A 21,247-nucleotide genomic window follows, 5' to 3' on the forward strand; every position below is an offset into this window, starting at 1 on the left:
GAGCTGGGGGAGTTGTCACTCCTCACCATGATCTGCAAAGTGCAAAGGTTTGAGTATGTGTGTAGTTGTCATTACATGTCTCTCTACTTGCAAAATAAAATTGCATCATTGGTAATACTATTTTGTACACAGCTATCTTTGCTATATACTGACTTGTTTGGTGCAAAACAGAGATTCCTATAAAAGGCTAGATTTAAGACCAGGAGGAGGGCCTGCTGTTTCTCCAATAGAACAGAGATACCACAAAATGTTTGCACATATAATGTAAAGATGCTAACGCTAATACACATTTAAACATCCAGCGTTTCTGCTCTGTCATTGACCTGTTGTTCTTCATATGGTTATCAAAGTTTTCTCTGTCACTTGTCATTTGTTGGATTCCAAAGCTTCACTCTGCTAGCTGTTTGTATGTGGGCTACACTTCCATCAGTGCAAACTGCATTTTCAGCTTTCAGGGTCAAAGTTGAAATCTGCACCTGTGCTCAAGACTAAACAACTGTACCTGCCTCAAACAAAAAATAAATACCTGAAAGCACACACTAACTCACCACCATGCGTCTGACGGTGCAGATGTAGCTTCAGGCATCACATCTTCTCTGTCCATGATGTTTCTGGTATTTGTACTGTAGGAATACAAAAGACTCAGGCTCACAGATTAAGATGCCAATATATGTGGTAAATATGGTAACTCAACTCATAGTAGCTGGCAAAGAACTTCACAAATGTTTTTTTGTAAGCAGTGAGATAAGCCCCGCTGCTGAGCCTTTATTCAATGAGTGCAATTCAGTGTCAGAAACAATCAGACAGCAATCAAAAAGACAGCTTCCATGTAAGTCTACTCAACGCGGGTACGAAAAGCTTGTGGGGTACAGAACCCTTTGAAATGTTGAGTTAGATTATTTTGGCCACAGTATATTATGATATAAAACTCAGTAGTTCACAAGCTGAAAACCAACTGATAGTTACGGCTGATGCACAGAAATAGGCCTGGACTGCAGGGTCACTGTGGCTGATCACACAAATGGGAGGAATATAAGAAATCAAAAATAAAAACCAGATACCTTGGAACTCATGGGTAACCAATTCTAATATTTGGAAGGAAAAAAGATTCTTGCTTTAACAGCCAATATCAAAATAAAAAGAAAAATATGTCTGTTACCTGTGAAATCATCACAGTTCAAAATATCAATAAAAAAAGGTCTTATATGTTGCTCAATGTCTGTGTTAGGTTTTGACTTGCGGCAACCCTGTTTGGTAGTCAGATAGCTGAAATTTTTAATGCTCTCTGTCAGTTTGGGCTCTGGATAATAAGACAGTTACAGGTTTGACTGCGTGAAAATAATCTGTTTCTGGTACAGCAAAGCCCTACCAGTCTACCAGATTTAAAAAAAAAAAAAAAAAAAAACGAAAAAAGTACCACTACTGCCCTCTGCTGACTTCTACCTTCTACAGCTGGAATTTTTGTGCGTTCACATTTTTCCCTCTCAGCTTAGACAATAGTGGTCACTAGCTTCAAAAAACTCTCCATGTTAACTAAGTTTCTAATACTGTGTAAAGGTTTTCTCCTCAACAAGAGAAACAACATGACTCAAACCATACCTACTCCTGAAACAGTGTAGCAGACGTACAACTAGTCAAACTGCCTTTAAGGATGCCTTTCTTATCTGCTATGTCTGAATGGGATGGGACAACTGAGGTGGCTTTTTGTCAGATTCTATGTGCGCATTGATTCTCCTCATGAAGAGGACAGAGTGATCTTAGAGGAGATCTCTACAGCTCAGCCTCCATGTGCTGCGTTCTCCTCTTGTGCTGGTGCTTGGTGAGTCCATACTTGAAGAACTCATAGACTGACCAGCTGATGGCTGTGGAGGGCATCTGATAAATAACCCTTGCTTGGACTCCCTTGAAGAAGCCCTGCAGGCCGCCCAGCCTGTAAACTGTCCGAAAAGCATGGGCCAGACCTGAGATTTGTCTGTGGGCTCCTTGGCTGGAGCCTTGGCCAGAGGACTGGGAGCCGATGGTTAGAGACTCCTGGGTGTTGAGCAGGGTCTTGCAGACATCCAGAGGTGTGGTGGCTGCAGCTGCAATTGCTCCGGCCAAAGCTCCAGAAAACATGTGGGATGAAGGGTTGTACTGTCTGTGGGGGTTGAGCAGCTCCTGGAGGTACTCGTAGGTCATGAAGTGGAGCGCCTGAAAGGGCACGTTCATGGTGAGCTGGGTGGTGTAGCTACGGTAGAATGCGGCAGGGCCCTCTTTCTGCCATATGGCGCGTACACAGTCCAAAACGCCACGATAGGGTGAATTATACATCTGCATGCGCTGCTTCACAACTGGGGAAACAGGTGTAGGTGTAGGGAGAGAGGAATGGGCCAAGAGTGTCCAGAGGTGGCAGCATGAAGGAAAAAATTAGAAATTAGTGAGTCATTATGGGTAAGCCCCTTCTATGGCAGAGCAGCATTTCAATTATCAAACAAAAATGTCTTATTTCAATATGCACAGACAGCTGAGGCCCATCTAACAGCCTCATTTGAGGACTCAGACCAGCGTCCTTCTACTGACATGTTTGGGCAGGTGGACTACAGACAGCTGTGAGCACATGAGACTGCAAGGCTGAGGCCAACATGTGAAGAAAGCTGGCCCAGGAATGCCACCTATAGGGGGCTTTACAAAAACTCAATGCACATCAAAATTCTGTGAAATGTTGCCATTACCTTCAGCTGGATTCATGGCTGCATCGTGAAGCAGAGTGGCCACACACCCAGCTGCTCCTGGAAAAAAAACACACACACCTCACAAATTACTACACAAAGGCACAATCAAGAAAGATCATGTCAGAGTCTATGCTGCCTTATTCTCAAAAGCTGCAGAGGTCATGCTGGAAACAAAACGTTATCAGAGCAGATCTGGTCTGTACATCTGTGGATGCTCTCATTCATCCAGGTCACAGTCATGTCCAAGAGTTTAAATCAAGGCAACTGGACTCAAGGAATTTTTACACAGCTACAAGCCAGAGATCAGGCAGACAAACCTGGGTAGAGAGAGACACCTAGTGGACAAGGCTGCTCCTTGGATAGTTTAAAAAGCAAACCCAGAAGCTATAAACAACACTGACCAAAAAGGGAAAGAGCAGATAAGATGGGAGAAAGAGGACTTACCTAACCTCCCACTAAACTGGAAAAAGGGAAGAGGGAGTAGGGAGAACAAGGAATAAGTACATATTTTAGAGCAAGGCTTCCAAATTAAATCTCTGCTTTAATATTTTCATATTTTGTCACCTTTTTCAACCCAAACTTTTCTAAAGGTTGCTGATGGTGATGGCTGCCAACTGTAGCTACAAAAAAGCCTCTATCCCATTTGATGACCTGCCAAAGGGCTTTCTGTTTTTCAGTGCCCAAGCAACACACAGATTATGCCGAGTCAGCAGCTTCAAGTTCACATTTGGCATTGAGTCCTAAATATTAACTTACAGTCTTATAGTAGTTTCAATTTCAAGATAGCGCAACATAATCTGTACATTTATGGTATTTATAATACATGTGCATGTTTTATGGTACCATTAGCCAAATGACTGTTAGCCCCTGGATGAATGAGATCACTTAGAGTCTTTTTGAGTTTCTCATAGCTGGCAAAATAGAGAGCGTGGGCAGGTCCTGCCCCTACTGCTGTGGCATTCAGGCCCCTCATTGGTCTCCACACTCCCTCCGTGGCTATGATTCGGCGGAGAGCGTCCATCACATTCCTGTAACGCGCGGCGGGGTCGGGCTGGAGACTCTGCATTCGTGTCTGGGAAATAGAAAAAGGAGAGAATGTAGTTCAAGGTCAGCAGTGTGAGTCCATATACTCCCCGTCAATTTAAAATATGAGACTGTGAAATAAAAGTAAAGATAAAAGTAAAGGGAATGGATCATTTAAGTTGTTTCATACAGTTGACTAAAACAGCATGGCAACAAAAACTGCCATGAACAGACTGTGCTGTGAGTGAGGGGTCAAATAGGGGAAATGAAACGGTCGACATTGTGTATGGTGTATGTTGGTGTACATGCATAATTGAATAGAAGGAAGTATGCCATTACAAGCTCCAAGGTCACCAGGGGACATAAGCCGACTTCCTCTAAGCCTCTTTTCCCTTTGACCCGGAAGTACACCTTTCCCTCTGCCTTCTAACATACATCCACACTGAATGAGAGATTGTGCAAACACTATCTAAAAGTGAAGTGCATGGGATCAGCGTTTCAGTCACCTGCTATTCAATATTTAGAGTGGGTTGCCTAGGGATGGAGTGGGTGAGTGTGTTTGTCTCAGAGGAGACCGGCAGAGACATAATCCCCTCAATACCAAACTTCCAGTTGAATGGACAAACTTACACCCCACTGTGTGTTTGCATGGCTGCATGTCGCTCTATATAATACAGTTGTGGAATGTGGGGCCTTATGGGCTAGATAATGGTAGTATAACTATATGGCGCACTGTGTGCATGACAGCTGCTGAAACGTCACTCATTCATATCACCTATCCGATACACCCACATGCATGGGGACCGTTTACTGGCTACAGACCTGCTGTGTTTATCTAAATGCTGTGTTTGCATAACTATAAAGCTGAGACCTTTGTGCTGAGTAAGAATACAGTGTCCACCATCCTACAGAGAAAAACAGTCTTTCCATGAATATTGGGGATTCAGGATACATAAACTACATTTACATTTTTAAGTGAGAAGCTAATCATACAAAGACTTGACTCTGTCTAGGGGGGAATCCTAAGTCAGCTACAACATAAACAGAACACTAAATTATCTGAATTGTTTCTAAACTATAAAGATCCAACTGTGCTATGTGAAAAGGCAGTAGACTGTGTTTTGCTGTGTCACACTGTCCCAAATCTCCGGTGGCTTGCTTGGAAAGATGCCGAGCTGCCATAGCTACGCAGCTCTGTATGTAAGAAAGGTGTAAAAATCCTATTGTCCAGGTTCAGGGCTGCAACAGGGGTGAGCTACAGGTGGAAAAGACATGGATGAAGCACCAGCATATAAACAGCTTTTCAGCCTGACATGCACAGCTGACTATACTGAGCTCATTGTCACTTGCCCCATCTCTTCATCATACAATGACTAGTGAGCCAATAGGTCATGACTCCTTACATAGAGTAATCGCACACAAAAAAACAGATATAAGAGATCACATGAGAAGAATTGATCCGTTAAGTGTCATGTGATACAAAACAGTTATAGAGTGTGAAGCTGCAGGCCTGCTATTCAAACACTGACTGCTGGGGAAACAGCAACAGATGCTCCAGGGCGGATTGTCTCAAAACTGCAGTGTAATTCATTCCTGTTTGTCTTGCAATAATAGTGACAGGAAGGGCGTACGTTGCTAGAAACAACATTAAACTCGACTTGTTTTTGTTACCACAGAGTACAGCTTTGGTCCCTCAGTCACTGTTGTGATTATTAGGTGCTTTCTCCTAGTTAATAAAACTTTGATTGGATAACTTCTTACTGGTTCGCTTTTACTTAACGTGTACACAGTTAAACACGTCCCGTAACCGCCGAAGCTTTGACAGAAGATGGATGTGATGATGCAAAGTTTGATATCTATTAAAAAAATAATGCTAAAGCAACTGTTTGCGCTAACTAGCTGTCGAGTTGTTTTTTTATCATGCTAACAAGTTAGCTGTGAACGCTAACTGGGCTGACTGACCTTGTCCTCACAGCCGTCAACTCCTGCAGTGTGTTTATGTTAGCCATCATGCTAATGAGCTATGCTAACAAGCATGGTGGCTTCACGCATACAGCCCACAGAACACAACAGTGACCAGGCTGTGAGAGCAAAAGCTACAGAAAAGAAGTGGTGGGTCGGCTGCTTAGCTATGCTACCTTAACACAGTCGATGGGGAACATGAGGCAGTGCTCCATGATCCCGGCCACGGCTCCAGCCAACATGTGGGTGCCAGTGGACGCTCCCTGTGGCAAACCCTCATAGTCTGGTTCAGAGTCCTCTGTCTGTGCATCGCATGCACTACGGATTAAATCTGCAGTCTGCAGCTCTGTTTCCCCTCCAATCCGGGGTGTCAGGCTTCCAACGATACTTTCCGAAACTCCCCAAAATCTGCCCCCCAGCCATCGAACTTCTGCTCCGGCAGAGGCTCCAGCAACCCCGGGATCATTGCCTGTAGTCTCCGCTGTCATCCGACGCTTCCTCACAAATCCATCTGTTTCCATGAGAAACTGAAGTCGGCAAATCTTTGGGTTCGCGCAGACAGCTTCTTATGTCGGGTCTTAAGTTTTACATTCCCTTGGGCTGGTTTCACGGCTGTCTTCCTTGCTGCACCATTCCTTCCCCGCATCCACACTTCCCAGCCGGAGCCAAGCGAGGGGAGGCCGTGACGGACAAATACACACAGAGCCGCAGCACAGGCCGCGATAAGGAAGTGAGCTCTGATTGGCTACAGCAGCCATGTCCTACGAACACTATTGGATGAGGGACATGCCACTCGTTATTGCGTTTCGGTTAAGACTTCAAACGCTGTTTGTGTTTGTTAACCATGCCACCAGGCTGCATGTGTTGCAGCTATAAAAAAAGGCCATCACTGTAGGTGAATCTCTATATTTATTTACATGTTAGCTACATGCCCTATGTGTGATTATGTCTCATTTTTTTATAGATTATAGCAATTTACTAACGTTAACCTTCGTTTTAACACAGTGTCACCTGATGCCACACGCAACTGAAATCCCTATTAGTAGGCCTACTGCTCTTCCAGTGTCAAGCAGTGTTGTCTAACTGGATCAGGGTCAGTTTATGGTCTAATCCCACACAATCTTTAATTTACTGTTGGATTATAAAACAGCTGGGTTGCAAATTTATGGAAAAAATGTACCTGTGAATCAGGTCACTGATCTCTTTTTATCAATGACTCACTCAGAAATTCCAGCAGCGTTTTGTTATTTGACACCATTAAAACTGTTGTCACATGCAAAATGTTGTTTGCAGTACAAATTGCTGAAGATGACATTTATTAAAGCATTGTAAAAGGGCACAAATCATGACCAACACATTGTTTCTTAATAATTAATAGACTGCCTTATATTTAAATGAGTTATTTTTTGTCATTATTATCAAAATGAAACAGCCTCTAACACTCCTCAGCTTGTGCAAAGACCAACAGTATCTTTGGTTTATAAATACTTACAGAGCTCCTAAAACACTTCAGTCACCACTTTATGTTTTAATAATTGTGAATGGTGAGAGGCCTAACATCTTCACCAGTGAACCTCTCTGCCTGGAGGTATAAAGGATCACATTTTTTCCAGAAAATGGAGTAATTGTGTTTTGGTGCGCAGCTATTATAACATAATTGCATTTTCTCCTCTATTGCCTGGGAGAGCCTTGGAGGGCCGCAGTGTTGAATTTCTGCCGACAAAGGGGAATGAAGTGTTAATTTCTGCTTACAAGAACAAAATCTCCTGCCTGGATCTTCTGATCTAGTTATGGTTGATTGGTTGTTGTCAGCAGACGCTCCTTAAAGGAAAACCAAGCAGACAAGCATATCAGGATCATTTCTCTTCCCTGAAACTAATGCTGCTCTAATACACCATGGGAGAGGCATTTTAGGTCTAGCGGGAAACTCTAGATCACCATTTCATTCCCTCCACCAAGAGAGTGCACATCTCCACAAACCTCAGGAATTATTTTACACTGTCTAAGCAAAACATAGTAAAAAAAAATCCACATTATACACACAAGATGGGAAGATAATTTGTTAATGTTCTGCTGTGTTTGGTTGTTTTTGTCTTTACCTTAGATCCCAGTGGAAAATCTCTTCCTCCAGGTCAGTCTGCTCCCTGAAATGCTGCTCATATTTAGGGGGCACAGCATGATGTATGGCCTCTTAACTCATTAATGCATGCTAAATGAACTACTAGGCCAACATGACATCTTCAACAGCAGTGCTAGGAAACAACTTTGAGTTCATCTTCATGTTAAGGGTTCATCTTAAAGCTCTCACCCTGAGATCAGCCTAAGCTCAACCAGCCAAGAAGGAATACCTTGAAGAGCAGTTTTCCAAAAGTTCCAAGCAAGCACTGATTGCAATCTGCACACATATTCCCATATGTACTGGTTATCATCTTATTCAATGGCTGTTATCACATGCTTGCTATCATCCCATTATTATTATTATTATTGATAATAAAGTAAGTACTACTAGCTGGGCAGTCTTCTCTTTGTCACGGATCATACATGATAATGCACCTTCTGGGTTATGAGGAGGTGCCTGCTGTTACATATAGGAATACAACTGCTATGGTAGCAACAGCATTCTGTTTGGTATAATACAGATCCTTTAAAGTGAGCAGCTGTTAGAAAAACCATTGACAGTAAACAGGGCTTTATGATTTAATGGGACAACTCCGCCATCTAGAGGACACCTGAAGAATGACAGTCTGATCTATAACTCATTATTTTACTCTTTTTAACAGAACTGATGGGATAGAAAGACCTCTCTCTGGCACTTGTGATTTTAATTAATATGTTTATATAACATAGCGGCAAAACTGAACAGATGTGACACTGAAAACCATGACTATTGTGTGTAAACTGAATCAAGCCTTTAGTTTTGGTACGAATGTAGTAGTTTTGCGCTTTGTGGTCAGTGGACCAAAGTAGTCAATGAATACTAGCAATCTTTATCAATGCGTTATAGTTACTTTACAAATAGTGAAAAGTGGCGCAATAGTCGTGGCAGAAACCCCGGATTTAATTCAGTGGAAGAAGGGGGAGGGACTGGTGTGGAATGTGAACTCAAACACCATGGCTGCAGCAGTGTGGACAGATCGCGGACGAAAGGCTGCAAATCTCGTAGGCACAGTGACGATTATTAGATCGAGTCACACCGCTTTGAAAGCACAGTATGACGCAGTGGTCATCGGCGGAGGTGAGATCAGTAGACTGACTTCTAAAAAAGTGCAGAAGCTGCGCGTAACAGGGCGCGACACCCTTTTTTTGCAGAATACGGCAACATCTTTGCAAAATTAGCATAATAAACTAAAAACGTTGGCCTTTTCACTTTGCAGATCATAACTTATAACATATACATATAAGAGAAGTGACACGGTTCTGACTGCGGCTGCGCATGTGTGCAACAGCTGGGATTTAATATTCAACCATTGAAGTTACAAGAAAAAGGAGAACAGCTGGCACAATAAGAACACATTCAATGGCAGTGAAACCTTATCTCACCAAAGCCTTCATTTAGTGCATTAGATTGGTTAATGCATTAAAACTCCTTCTCAGTTTTGAATAGCCTACCTCTGATTTTATTGTGCATTACTTTTTTTTTTTAACATATTTTCAATTTCTTTTCAGGACACAATGGACTGGTGGCAGTGAGTTCATGCATTACTTTCTCAACATCTACATCTATCTATACCTACAGTATAAAGTTCTGCAACAGGGTAAAGGTGAGGTTTGCTGCATGTGTGTGTTTTAGGCTGCTTATCTTCAGAAGGGAGGGTTAAAGACGGCAGTGCTGGAACGCAGACATGTGCTGGGAGGAGCAGCTGTGTCTGAGGAGATCTTTCCTGGTATGATAGAACTCCTGTCAGATCATTAAGGGATGATTCACCCAAATCTAACAAAAGCGAAACAATGTTATTGTTTACTTGTGGAAACCCACCACAAAGCTGTGCAACAACTTAGAGAATGAAGCAGGATTTTAGGTGAACTTACTATTTTGTGGTGGTTAGATTTTGCATATATTGTGAAAATGTCTTTAAAGAGCTGTGATTCATCATGATTACCTTTTCAGTCTTGTAATAACAATGCTCTTGTACAGGTTTTCACTTCTCCAGGTGCTCCTATCTGCTCAGCTTGTTACGGCCGCACATATATGCAGACCTGGAGCTCAAGGTTTAAAGAACCACTACATCCTGAAAATGTACTGAGTTTGTTGTTTCTGGTGATAATTCTTCTATGTCCCTTTTTCTATTTAGAAACATGGGCTGAAGGTGTATATGAGAGACCCCCATGCATTTACCCCCATGTTAGAAGAGGGGGTAGGGGGTGCTCCACCAAGGTCTCTCACTCTGGGCTCAGATCTGCCCACCAACCAGAAGGAGATTGGAAGGTTCTCACAGAAGGATGCTAAGGTGATGTAAGCATTAAGTGCATGTAAAACAGTTTTAATACTTTATTTTTGCATCAAATTAAAAGTAATTCATTCTCTCTCTCTCTCTCTCCCTTCCTCACAATACTTTCACGTGTTTCCAGGCTTATCCAGAATTTGTTGCACACCTTGAAAAGCTAGCAGCAGCTATCCACCCTCTTCTGGATGCCCCACCTGTAGACATTCCAGGTGTCACCACTGGTTCACTGAGGAAGAGGCTGGCAGCTGCTAAAACACTCACACCCATAGTCAAATGTGGTGCGTTAGTGGATGTTATGTTGCAAAATGAATGTTGCATATTGTCACTTTTTTGTTACATGATGCATGTTAAGTTGTCTTTTGTTTCTGCATTTCAAGGTCTGAAACTGGGCAGAAACATTCCCAACTTTTATGAGATTATAACTGCACCAATAATGAAGGTTTGATGTCATTTACACAAAGTTGTGTCACGGGTTGCTGCTTTTATTAACATGTTTGTTTTTGTATTGAAGATTCTCACACAGTGGTTTGATTCAGAGCCACTAAGAGCGACCCTGGCTACCGACGGTGTGATCGGAGCCATGATCAGTCCTACTAATCCTGGTAGTGGGTGAGGAAGTTTTTTCACAGCAAGGCATGCAAACATTTGTGTAACTAAGTGAAATTAAACACTAATCTCCTGGCCTTGCTTTGAAGGTATGTACTGTTGCACCATGTGATGGGAGAGCTGGAGAAGGAGAAGGGAGCATGGGGTTATGTGGAGGGAGGCATGGGAGGTGTGTCTAAGGCTATTGCCAGTGCTGCACAATCTTATGGTGTTGACATTTTCACTGAGAAGGTAATTATGATGCTCTTTATTCTGAGGTTTTAGTGGAGAAAAAACTCTAGCATGTTGTTTTGTGCTGTTTAGATAAAATAACATGTCCTTTCAGGATGTAGGAGAGATCCTTGTTGGTTCAGATGGTGCTGCAAAAGGAGTGGTGCTAAAAGATGGCACAGAGGTCCATAGCCAAGTTGTTTTGTCAAATGCTACCCCACATGTCACCTTCAAAAACCTCACACCACAGGTAGCAAAAATAAATGATTAAATAAACATGTACACATCAAACAAGGCAATATAATGTACTCTGCCCTCTGTTTTCATTGTAGGCAGCCCTTTCTCCAGAGTTCATCAAAGCTGTAGATCAGATAGACTACACATCACCTGTTACCAAGATCAATGGTAAAAATAAACTAAACACAGAGACTAAAAGTACATCTAAAAATTGTAATTTATCCTTGTTGTGACATGTTTTCACAGTGGCAGTAGACAAGCTCCCAAACTTCCTGGCATCTCCCACATCGGATGGTAAACCTGGACCCCACCATCAATGCTCAATTCACCTTAACTGTGAGAGTGTGGAGGTACTGGAGACAGCATACAAGGAGGCTGTGAATGGACGCCCATCCGCAAGGTAATCAGAATCCATTTTCTGTTATATACAGATATTTTTCAAACCCTTATTTGACCACGTCAAACGTGCATTCCTGTATTCCTGTGTAGACCAATGCTGGAAATGACCATTCCCTCTGTTTTGGATCCTACTCTGGCTCCCCCTGGCTGCCATGTGGTGTCATTCTTCACCCAATTTACCCCCTACCGCATAGAAGGCAGAGAGTGGACTGACCAGGACAGAGAGGCCTATGCAGACACTGGTTAGAAAATAACTATGAATTTATGTGTGCCAGTGCTCTCAATTTAACAAATATAACTAACTAATATATAACTAATGTGACTTACAAACTAGACATATTTTATATATATATATATATATATATATATATATATATAAGAATGCAATTTTATTATAAAGATAAATGTTATAATTGGGAAAAAAACATTTCTTTAAATGTGTGTTGATTAACCAGTTTCAGTGAATGTGTTTGCCTGTCTTTTCAGTGTTTGACTGGGTGGAGCAATACGCCCCAGGATTTAAAAGATCAGTGGTGGGCAGGGACATCCTGGCTCCACCTGACCTGCAGAGGATCTTTGGGCTCACTGGAGGGGTACATATTACACTGTATACATTGTAGAGCTGTCTGGAAATTTGAATGTTGACATGCTGCTCATTTGCTTGAAACAATCAGCTGTTGACTGGATAAGGAAGTCATTTGCGTCCTTGTTTCCTCAGCAGCGTTTAGTCATTCATTGCCTTTTTAGGGGTAGGACTGCTGTGTATGAAGTTAATGGTTACACAGTTTAACCACAACACATAAGATAAAATCAAAGGTCACATCATCACTAATCCACCTTGTTTCTTTGTCTGGTGTATTCATGAAGCACTTCTTAAACAAACATTTCTTGTGATAACAATGTCAAAAACAGACATGTTGTTTTTACAGAATATATTCCACGGATCAATGTCTTTGGACCAGCTCTACCTTGCACGACCTTTGCCCTCTCTCTCCGACTATCGTTCACCAATTAAAGGGCTCTATCTGTGTGGAAGTGGCAGCCATCCAGGTTTGCTTTTAATGCTCACCTTGATATTTTAACACTTAACTAATGACAATGAAATAAAGGCAATGTCAGGTGGCTTTGTGTGATTTTAGGTAAACAGGAAGACATTGACTTCTTTTTGCCATGTATATGTTTGATGATACTCAGGTGGCGGTGTGATGGGCTCTCCTGGCTGGAATGCAGCACTCACTGTCATGGCTGACCTGAAACATCGCTGACACATCAGTGTGGGATCTATTGATCAGTCTTCTGATGAATTTGACTCATTTCAGAAATAAGCATCAGCATTCACTCCAACCATGTATGTGGTCAAGTGAAACAGAAAAAAAATGTGAAAATGACTTAATAATGCAAATATTGATTAAATGTGAAACCATGGACAAAGATGACATCACATCGAATAATCTAACAGCACCAGCAAAATGAAGAATTTTGTACAATTGGTTTGAATAAATGACTTATAATTCAAGCAAACATATGTCTTATTGATTTCTCTAAAACCCTGGTCATAATGAAATTTTGTTTATATATATATATCTTTTTTTAAATTGTTATTATTATCATTATGAATTCACGGGGATATAGACACAAACACTAACAGATAATCTGAACATTTCACTAATCGATAACGGTGTCCTGCGCCTTTAAGACGCTGTTCAGGGTGGACCCGGCGTCGCTGTTTGACGCTCAGGAAGTGGATTAAACCACCACAAAGATTCCCGCAGATTCGATACTTTGCGTCCCAGACTTACAAAGGTGTTTACACTAAACTAAAAACACCAAGTTTAAATACCTTTGTGGATTTTTTCCGGACGATAATGCTGGATGGTTGCGCTCATGAAGTTCACCAGAGATATATGCAGGCTGCTGGGACTCGGGAGCGGTAAGAAAACGTCCCACTTTTCAAAACTTTCCTCAACTATCCACAAGTTAACCGACTCCGAAAGCGATAGTGAAAGGCGTCAGGTAATCAAATGGAGATTAACGACTACTAACGCGTGATTTATAAAAAGGCATCGTATCGGCGGTAGTATTGTCTTTGTGGTTCAGATTAAATCGAGTTTAAACAATGAAAGTTCCTCTTGCCTGTTACACCCGTTGCCTGTTTACACTGCTTCCAAGTTTGCGTAATAACGTTGTTACATCTCAAACACGCTCTTTTACAGATTTTTACACTCACGCTGCAAATAATGACTGAAGTTACAAGTAAGTGTGACATTAACATCCGCCTTACAGGACATGAGGTGTTCCAGTAAGGCAAAACTATTCTAATTGCCCTCCCTGGTGCGTATCGGTATGATAACAATGCCTCAAATAGGTGACAAGACAGCAAACGTATAGTACAGCCTTACATTTACACGCCTAAGTTGTTTTTCTTTGCTCACTTTGCTTGTCACAGTTTATTTTCTGTGTATTTCAGATATGTTCGGTTTCCTAGTATTGCAGGCCGCTGAGCAGGTTCATGAACTTACAGTTAAAAGGATATTTACGTCCTGAATGACTTCTTTCAACGCCCCCATTGGAAACTTGTGCATATATAGCCACTGCCTCTTTAAATGCCACATTTATTCAGATAAAGATAGGTCACACAACCTGTTTTGTGAATCTGAAATTTAGCTGTAACTGCAGCTCTTTGTACTTCACTGTAGCAGAACATGCTCTGCACTGACCTTGTTTAAGTTGTTGTGTAAACACCCTGAGTCTTTAGTGAGCACTGACATATAATTAAAGCTGTGATCATTTTATTGATGAGCATATGTTCTTTCTCTTAATGTGTAATATGATGTAAAAGAACAGTATAGGAGCTGTGAGGCTAATTTGCCAGTGAACACTCCAGTCCATGATGATACACTGTTACTTTGCATTCCTGTGGAAACAGCTCACCTTTCAACTCCACACTAATTTAAAAAGTTCCCTTTAAGAGTAGAAACAGAGACTCTTTTGTTGCTTTGGATCATTTGTTTGTTAGGAGGACAAGATTTCACAAAAAGTCTCGGCTAATAGGAAGTAGCTGTTTGCCAATAGTCGTGTCTTGACATTTGAGTAGTGAGCCAGACATGGACAGCTGAGATTCCTTGCACACTCTATATGTTTGAAGGCATGTTATCTTTAAGTAAAGAAAGTCAAAGAGTTTGATCGACTCAACAAAAGAGTACACGTTGAAAGAAAGGGAGAGATGAGGAAGTCCAAAATGTAGTTAGCAGCATATAATGGAGCAAATCAGCACAGAGCTTTCCATCATTGTTTTACGAGCCACAACATGAGTCACAGACCAAGTATGGATTTGTCACTCTCTGGAAATCTTTGTTAAATACATAGAAATCTGACACCACATAGATTCCTGCTTGGTCCAGTGCTCAGCTTCCATTTGTCTTGTCACTTATCTGTTGTCTAAATCAACTACAGAGGTTTCTGATTTAATCTTAGCTATACCGCACATGCATACAGAGCTCACATCTGGAGCAGTAGCTGTTTTCTACGTCAGAGCAGACATGTTCTCAAACAGCAGAGCTGGAGGCAGCTCAGTTCTCTTTTAAAACTACTGAGCAGATTTCTGCTCTGTGTGCATTTGTTGCCTCTTTTCTTCTGGCACTTCTCATGAGAAAGCATTACATAATCTTTCCTGTCTCCACCCAATGCTATTTAAAAAGTTGTGCTTTGCTATCAGTGATCTGAAACTGGAGGTTAGTAGTTGGAACTAAACGTGAATATCCAACATGCAACAGTATGGATTTCCATGCTGGGTACATGAAGGCACAGGTGTTTAAGTCCCTTAGTTTTTTACGTTAGTAATAATATTAATGTTAATAATGTGTTCTTGAACACAACTTTTCACTTTTCCTTTGTAAGTGATGCTTGCTGCCTGTGTTTATTCTTTATAACTGAGGGGAAGTGTGCCTTCGTATCTAATGATTACACTGCCCATCTCGTATTTCATAGGAAGCAGGCATTATGTGCTTTCACTCTGCTGAACAGTTATTCTTCCTGAATAAACAGACATCTGGCTTTCTTAACTACACACACACTGCTTTTCCTGTATGGTAAAAGAACAACAAAATATCTGGTTGCCAAAAAACCACGCCAAGTTAAAACAACAGAAGATGGTGTAATCACTTCTTAACATATTTCCCAAAAGGCCCCACTGTCCAGCAGCAGGAGGAGCAGATGGACTGTAGGGCTGCAACCTCTGACCCAAGTGATGATGCAACTTTGTCACAGGTAAACAAATAGTGTCAGACTGGCAGGGCATTGCCAGGAGTGGAAGGTTGTGAAGTGTTAATGTACAGAGTTTAACCTCTGTTTTTCTATATGTGTTCAGGAGACTTTAAATGGAGAGGAGGATTTAAGTGAGGAGGAGAAGGCCAGGCGAAGGGCAGAGAGACGCAGAGCCAAGAGGAAGGTCAGCAGACAAATCCACGACATACACTCTCTCATAATTCTGTCTGGTATAAATGTAAAGGGTTGTTTGAAAGTGGCGTTGTAAAGGGCTTCTTTTACTTATTATCGTATTACCTATGGTGGGTAGTGGTCAGCGTACCACCAGACCACCATAAGGTCTGCTATGCTATGTATGAATCATGTATAATGTTTGAAATGCATTTTTTCAGCGCCGTCGAAAACGTAAGAAGCAGGAACAGGTTAAGCAAAATGACAGTGCTGAACAGGTAACAGTCATATTTTATATCTTGGAATGCATTCTACATTTGCATTGTACTGTGAATCACTTCATCTCAATGTGCTCCTTTTACGTTAGGATGATGAGGAAGAGGATGGAGGTGCAGAGTCTGAGCTGGACGAGAGTGAGTCAGAAGCAGAAGTTGGTATTGAAGAGGAGAAACAAGGAGAGCAAAAAGAAGAGAAAAAGGAGGCAAAGTCAGCAGCTACACACAAATTTGTTGCCCCTCCAGTCACTGCTCCTTCAGGAATAAAAGCACATCAGAAGAACCAAGTCAGATCCACTGAAGAAGTAAGGCTGACATGCTGATGTATCACATGTAAAGAAGTCCTCTATCAGTTATATTTCATTAGCTTCACTTTGTTTATTACTTTGTGGCTCTCTGTGTCCCACAGGAGCCAGAGTGGGACGTGAGCAGTGCCTTCTTTGCTAATGCTGCTAGCCATATCAAACCCAAAGGATCAAGTCGCAAGTCCAAAGAAAACAAAGAGAATGAGGCCAGAAGAGAGGTGAGCGAATACTAATAGACAATGTAAGATGAGTAGGTACAGCCAAAGCTCTCAATATAACTGCCCACTATTTCTCATCGAGCGAGAGTGTGTTATTCTTCCAGTTCCAAAGTCTGAGGGAAAATTGGACTCTGGACCATGACGGGTTTTAAAACAGATGTTGTTGGGCATGAATATGAAGTGATGAAAATATTTTACTTGCAGACAAATGGAACTGACACCACAACCAAGAAAAGTGCATCACTGACAGGTGAGGCAGAGTACGCTACATAACAACCTTTTAATAGCTTATGAATTTAAACAGAAATAAAGGAATCAGGGGCATTCCTTTGTACAAGCATGTCAGTGTGCAACACTGCGGTCACTTGCACCCTTGGGTCACCGTCTCTCAGTGTTTAGAAAAATTCTTTATGTCCCACAGAAAAAGGGATAAAGCTGGTGCAAGAGGGGCTGTACGCACAAGCAGTCAGTATGTTTACAGAAGCCATCAAATGTGATCCAAAGGATTACAGGTACGTCTTCTATGGTTATGACTAGTTTATTACTAAACAACACATGTATTATAACACTTTTCCTGCTTGTAATTAACATCTTGTAGGTTCTTTGGAAATCGTTCATATTGCTATTACTGCTTGGAGCAGTACCCACAGGCCCTTGCAGACGCTGAACGCTCCATTCAGCTGGCCCCAGACTGGCCCAAAGGACACTTCCGCAAAGGCAGTGCTCTCATGGGCATGAAGGTGAGTACAGGCTACTGCGGTCATGGAGTTACAGCATGCAATCTACTGACAAGTCTAATGTATATGTGTTACAGTTAGCCTGTATTAACTTGTTTTTACTGGTCTTACAGCGGTACAGTGAGGCAGAGAAGGCTATGGAGCAGGTGCTGAAACTCGACAAAGACTGTGAGGAAGCTGTCAATGACCTCTTTAACTGCAAAGTGCTGCAGTTGATGGTAAATACACCTGCAAACGAGTGCAAAGCTTGGTGGATATGACCAATAGTGGCAGAAGGTTTATTTAACCATAGTACTAGTTCCAATATATACAAGTAAACATCCTCTATGACAACCTACTTAAGTACCACTGATATATTATTACTGGTATAAATCGTTAACAGTGAGGCATCAGTAGTATGCTGCTGCTGGAGGTTGTGGTAGTTTGAGCTTTTTTTTACATACAGAAATAGCAGATTTCATTATATTATTAAAGAGAGACTAAAATGTAAAATGGCAACTCAAAAATGTCTAGTACGCAGGAAGTGTACCGTACCTGTTCTCGGCCATGGGAAGTGTCTGATAACAAGCTGCATTAAAGCTGTTTTACCTGCTTGATCTTGTTTTCTATCTTATCAGGAGCTTGGTTTTGAAGAAATGCAAAGTGTCTTGCTGCTGGAGAAATTCACAACTGTGCAGGCTGTTCTGGCAACTTGCTCTGAAGCAGCCAGAGGTGCGACGAGTAAATATTAGGAATGAAAGTTTTCTCTTCACTAGTGAGCAGCATTGTAAAGAATAAGCTATATTTATATAAAACTGTTTTTGTTTTGCAGCTGCGGCCCAAGATCCTTCTGGTGTGCAACCCGGGTATGTTATATTGTCTTTGTTTAGTCAGATCCAGTACATCATAAAGGCGGACTGGCAGAAGTTGTTCTGTTTTACATGGTCCTATTTTTTTCTTTTTAGTCATATTCTCTCTTCTTACCTTTTTTCAGAAGCCCTTGCCCATCTCTCTGGGTGGGAAATGTAACAACTGAGTTAACTGAGAAACATCTGTGGGACCTTTTTAAAATGTATGACACAGAAAGCAGTCAATTTAAGCAGAGTATTCCTAAATGGAAACGGAAATATTTAACCAATAATTGTTTGCCGTTGCAGGCATGGTGAGATAGAGAGTATCCGTGTGCTGCATGAGAGATACTGTGCCTTTGTCAACTTCAAGAATGCAAGCATGGCGGCCCGTGCCATGGAGAAACTAAATGTAGGTACTTCTTTGGGCCCCCCTTTCTCACCCTGTGAGCATCATCATGGTTTAAACTTTAAAGCAACATGTGTTCTTGTGCCTACAGGGTTATTGTATCGAGAACACACGTTTAGTTGTGCGCTATCCTGACCGTCGCACTCAGAGGGTCCTTCCCTTTCCTCTTAAGACTTGTCTTACCATCACACAGCAAGCAGGGGCAACAGCTGGGTAAGAAACGCCTTCTTAGGTGACATTATCAGACTGCAGTTGTAATTGCTTATACAGCCAATGTGACTTCTCTGTGCCTCTGCCACAGACCTCGGAGACGTGGCCCTGTGAATGGAGATGAGTGCTACTTCTGGAGAACCACTGGTTGCCATTTTGGGGAAAAATGCCGCTACAAACACATTCCTGATCAGAAAGGCAAGGACAGGAAACCCTGGCAGCCTTGAACTTCGTTTACACCCTTCCTCGGAGTATCGGAAACTGCAATGCACCGACTGTGCCAAAGGAGCTGGTACTTAACTGGATGCTCTGGGCTGAAAAATAATTACTAAGACAGGATAAACCAGGACAGTTAAAGGATCAGAGCCAGCACTGAGGCTCGAAGTAAGGGATCGTCACATGTGCCACAAAGGACAGCGAAAGTTTATATCTTAACCAAAGACCAGACAGGAGGACCAGACCGGACACAGTCCACAGAGGAGCAACAGAATTACTTTGTGTAGTCTTGGAGTGAAAGCCTTCACATTTACAGCCTTTCATGACACATGATGACTCCTTAAATGCATACCACCTAACACCGCTGTCCTACAACATAAGGAGGAAATGAAACTGCCTTGTTACACAATAGGTTTAAAACTAATGGCTCTATCGTGCACAGGTAAGTTAGGAATCAGTATGGATTTTCTTTTGTCATTTTCGGGACCTTCTTTTTGAGCAATTCTGCCACAAAGCAGTTTTACACCCTAAATTTTAAAGTATAGTAAATCTACCTTTCAGTTTATGAACCTAAATTTAACAGCTAAAGTATACACATTACCCACAACTTCTTACATCAGTCTGCTGTACACTATGAGGTTCATGTTGCTCCTATGTCCCATCAGACCAAAGACCTGCCAGTGTGCCTCTCCAATACAGTTTTTTTAGAGAATAAGCTTCAGAAACCCAAGTGGGTATACAATTTGGATGATTATAATGTGGGTAACTACACCAAAGGGGCCTTGACTCAACTTTAAAGAATTGCAAAATTAGTGCATTAATTAGGCCCCAGTTTTCTTTAAAGACTGAATTTACTCACAGCATGCCTGTTGAGAATTTTAAAAAATCTTGGGTGTGATAGAATTAACAGCACCTGAGACAATTATGCATTCCAGTAAAACAGCTTTTTGTCGTTGTTTTGTCTGTTTTGTTTATGTCTGGAGGTCTCATGGATTCAAATAACTAATTGTGTTGTTTTGGTTTGCATGAAATCTAAGGTGTTTTGCTGGATTCTTCCCCCGTGGTTTGTGGACTATAATTAGACCTAGCCAGGGCATTGATAAACCCTGATTTTCATCTTATCATTAAAATATTTAATGCCTTCTTTGAACGTTTTGATACGTCAAATTTCCTTAATGACTATGCAAGTGACAAGTGCCAAACTGTTCTGTCAGACATGGCAGCTCTGACAGAAACAGTCACATGTGTCACATTCATGTTAAAATTACACATGTAAGTTGTGAACTTTTTCAAAAGCAGTGTTTATGACCTTAGGGCCTCCATTTCAGTATTTAGTGAGCTGACTGCTTTGCATTGAGCTTTATGAGATTCAACACTAGACAGTGAGTGCATGTATGCGTTTGTATCAACCACTATTACAATTATGACAGCCCACACTACTCACTCATAAACTATGCATAGCATGGTGGGAGTATTTATTTTCCTATTTATACTATTTTCTATTTCTTTTGTACAACATCTGTTGGGGACAGATCAGCTTTTTATTTACTGATTATTTTGTCTTTTCACATCATGCTAAGATGGAGGCAAACACAATTAAGGACCATTTGGTGCAAACACTGTCACATGCTGCACTTCTGCTTTTCTTGTATTACTTTCTGTCTTGCGGCTAAAACTTGTGAAAAAGGAAGTACACAACAAACCTTAAGACTGCACTTGTTGTTTTAACAAACTTGCTGATTATATGATTGGTGCTGTTAACTATTGTTATACAGTCCATTTAATTTCTTAGACACATAAATAAATGTGTTTAATTTTACATTTGTAATTTACTTGTATAAACACTTTAAACTGGACAAACATTTCCCCTTTTTAATGTAACTCAAACTATTTCAGGAAAAATATATTTCTAATTACCATTTATAACCTGAGCACTGCAATCATATTAATCTCCTAAATTTTGTATTATTGTTACTGCACTGCAAAAGAGTCTTTTATATTTAATAAACATATTTGAACCACC

At 41.3% G+C, this 21,247-nt stretch overlaps 3 protein-coding genes across 6 annotated transcripts; 2 read left to right on the forward strand and 1 right to left on the reverse strand.

Annotated features, from left to right (window-relative positions):
- Nucleotides 1-731: 731 nt before the first annotated feature.
- slc25a28 (solute carrier family 25 member 28) lies at nt 732-6,396 on the reverse strand. 3 transcript variants are annotated; one of them, XM_028423420.1, is made up of 4 exons: nt 5,873-6,396; nt 3,555-3,783; nt 2,712-2,768; nt 732-2,330 (listed from the first exon to the last, which is right to left on the reverse strand). In XM_028423420.1, exons 1-4 carry the CDS (start codon nt 6,215-6,217, stop codon nt 1,771-1,773), a joined length of 1,191 nt encoding a protein of 396 aa, XP_028279221.1. In that variant the 5' UTR covers nt 6,218-6,396; the 3' UTR covers nt 732-1,770. The 3 variants fall into 3 exon arrangements, with proteins under 3 accessions (XP_028279221.1, XP_028279223.1, XP_028279222.1); XM_028423422.1 differs by lacking the exon at nt 5,873-6,396 and adding an exon at nt 3,156-3,171 and having other exon boundaries at nt 3,276-3,697; XM_028423421.1 differs by lacking the exon at nt 5,873-6,396 and having other exon boundaries at nt 3,156-3,697.
- Nucleotides 6,397-8,789: 2,393 nt separating this feature from the next.
- Nucleotides 8,790-13,053, forward strand: pyroxd2 (pyridine nucleotide-disulphide oxidoreductase domain 2). Its single transcript, XM_028423419.1, has 16 exons — nt 8,790-8,931; nt 9,363-9,382; nt 9,487-9,580; nt 9,832-9,905; nt 9,989-10,144; nt 10,266-10,419; nt 10,519-10,580; nt 10,653-10,750; nt 10,837-10,978; nt 11,073-11,207; nt 11,290-11,362; nt 11,441-11,594; nt 11,684-11,835; nt 12,080-12,186; nt 12,523-12,643; nt 12,788-13,053. Exons 1-16 carry the CDS (start codon nt 8,808-8,810, stop codon nt 12,856-12,858), a joined length of 1,737 nt encoding a protein of 578 aa, XP_028279220.1. The 5' UTR covers nt 8,790-8,807; the 3' UTR covers nt 12,859-13,053.
- Nucleotides 13,054-13,327: 274 nt separating this feature from the next.
- On the forward strand, nt 13,328-21,247 carry LOC114447418 (stress-induced-phosphoprotein 1). 2 transcript variants are annotated; one of them, XM_028423660.1, is made up of 16 exons: nt 13,328-13,523; nt 15,777-15,859; nt 15,960-16,040; nt 16,249-16,305; nt 16,395-16,607; nt 16,712-16,825; nt 17,030-17,075; nt 17,247-17,337; nt 17,424-17,565; nt 17,676-17,780; nt 18,180-18,273; nt 18,374-18,407; nt 18,536-18,613; nt 18,699-18,801; nt 18,890-19,011; nt 19,100-21,247. In XM_028423660.1, exons 1-16 carry the CDS (start codon nt 13,466-13,468, stop codon nt 19,233-19,235), a joined length of 1,557 nt encoding a protein of 518 aa, XP_028279461.1. In that variant the 5' UTR covers nt 13,328-13,465; the 3' UTR covers nt 19,236-21,247. The 2 variants fall into 2 exon arrangements, with proteins under 2 accessions (XP_028279461.1, XP_028279462.1); XM_028423661.1 differs by having other exon boundaries at nt 18,377-18,407.

This window comes from Parambassis ranga, chromosome 15 (genome assembly GCF_900634625.1).
Source record: "Parambassis ranga chromosome 15, fParRan2.1, whole genome shotgun sequence".
Classification (NCBI taxonomy): domain Eukaryota; kingdom Metazoa; phylum Chordata; class Actinopteri; family Ambassidae; genus Parambassis; species Parambassis ranga.

Bases quoted from the DNA above. Each gene is read 5' to 3' on its own strand.
- slc25a28 (XM_028423420.1), bottom strand. From the start codon at position 6,217: ATGGAAACAGATGGATTTGTGAGGAAGCGTCGGATGACAGCGGAGACT. The intron at 2,769-3,554 runs GTACCATAAAAC...TTTTTTTTCCAG, and splicing joins TAACAGTCATTTGGCTAATG to GAGCAGCTGGGTGTGTGGCC. The intron at 2,331-2,711 runs GTAATGGCAACA...CTGTTTCCCCAG, and splicing joins AGCCATGAATCCAGCTGAAG to TTGTGAAGCAGCGCATGCAG.
- pyroxd2 (XM_028423419.1), top strand. From the start codon at position 8,808: ATGGCTGCAGCAGTGTGGACAGATCGCGGACGAAAGGCTGCAAATCTC. The intron at 9,581-9,831 runs GTATGATAGAAC...GCTCTTGTACAG, and splicing joins GTCTGAGGAGATCTTTCCTG to GTTTTCACTTCTCCAGGTGC. The intron at 10,420-10,518 runs GTGCGTTAGTGG...CTGCATTTCAAG, and splicing joins CACACCCATAGTCAAATGTG to GTCTGAAACTGGGCAGAAAC.
- LOC114447418 (XM_028423660.1), top strand. From the start codon at position 13,466: ATGGTTGCGCTCATGAAGTTCACCAGAGATATATGCAGGCTGCTGGGA. The intron at 16,306-16,394 runs GTAACAGTCATA...CTTTTACGTTAG, and splicing joins AAAATGACAGTGCTGAACAG to GATGATGAGGAAGAGGATGG. The intron at 17,566-17,675 runs GTGAGTACAGGC...CTGGTCTTACAG, and splicing joins GTGCTCTCATGGGCATGAAG to CGGTACAGTGAGGCAGAGAA.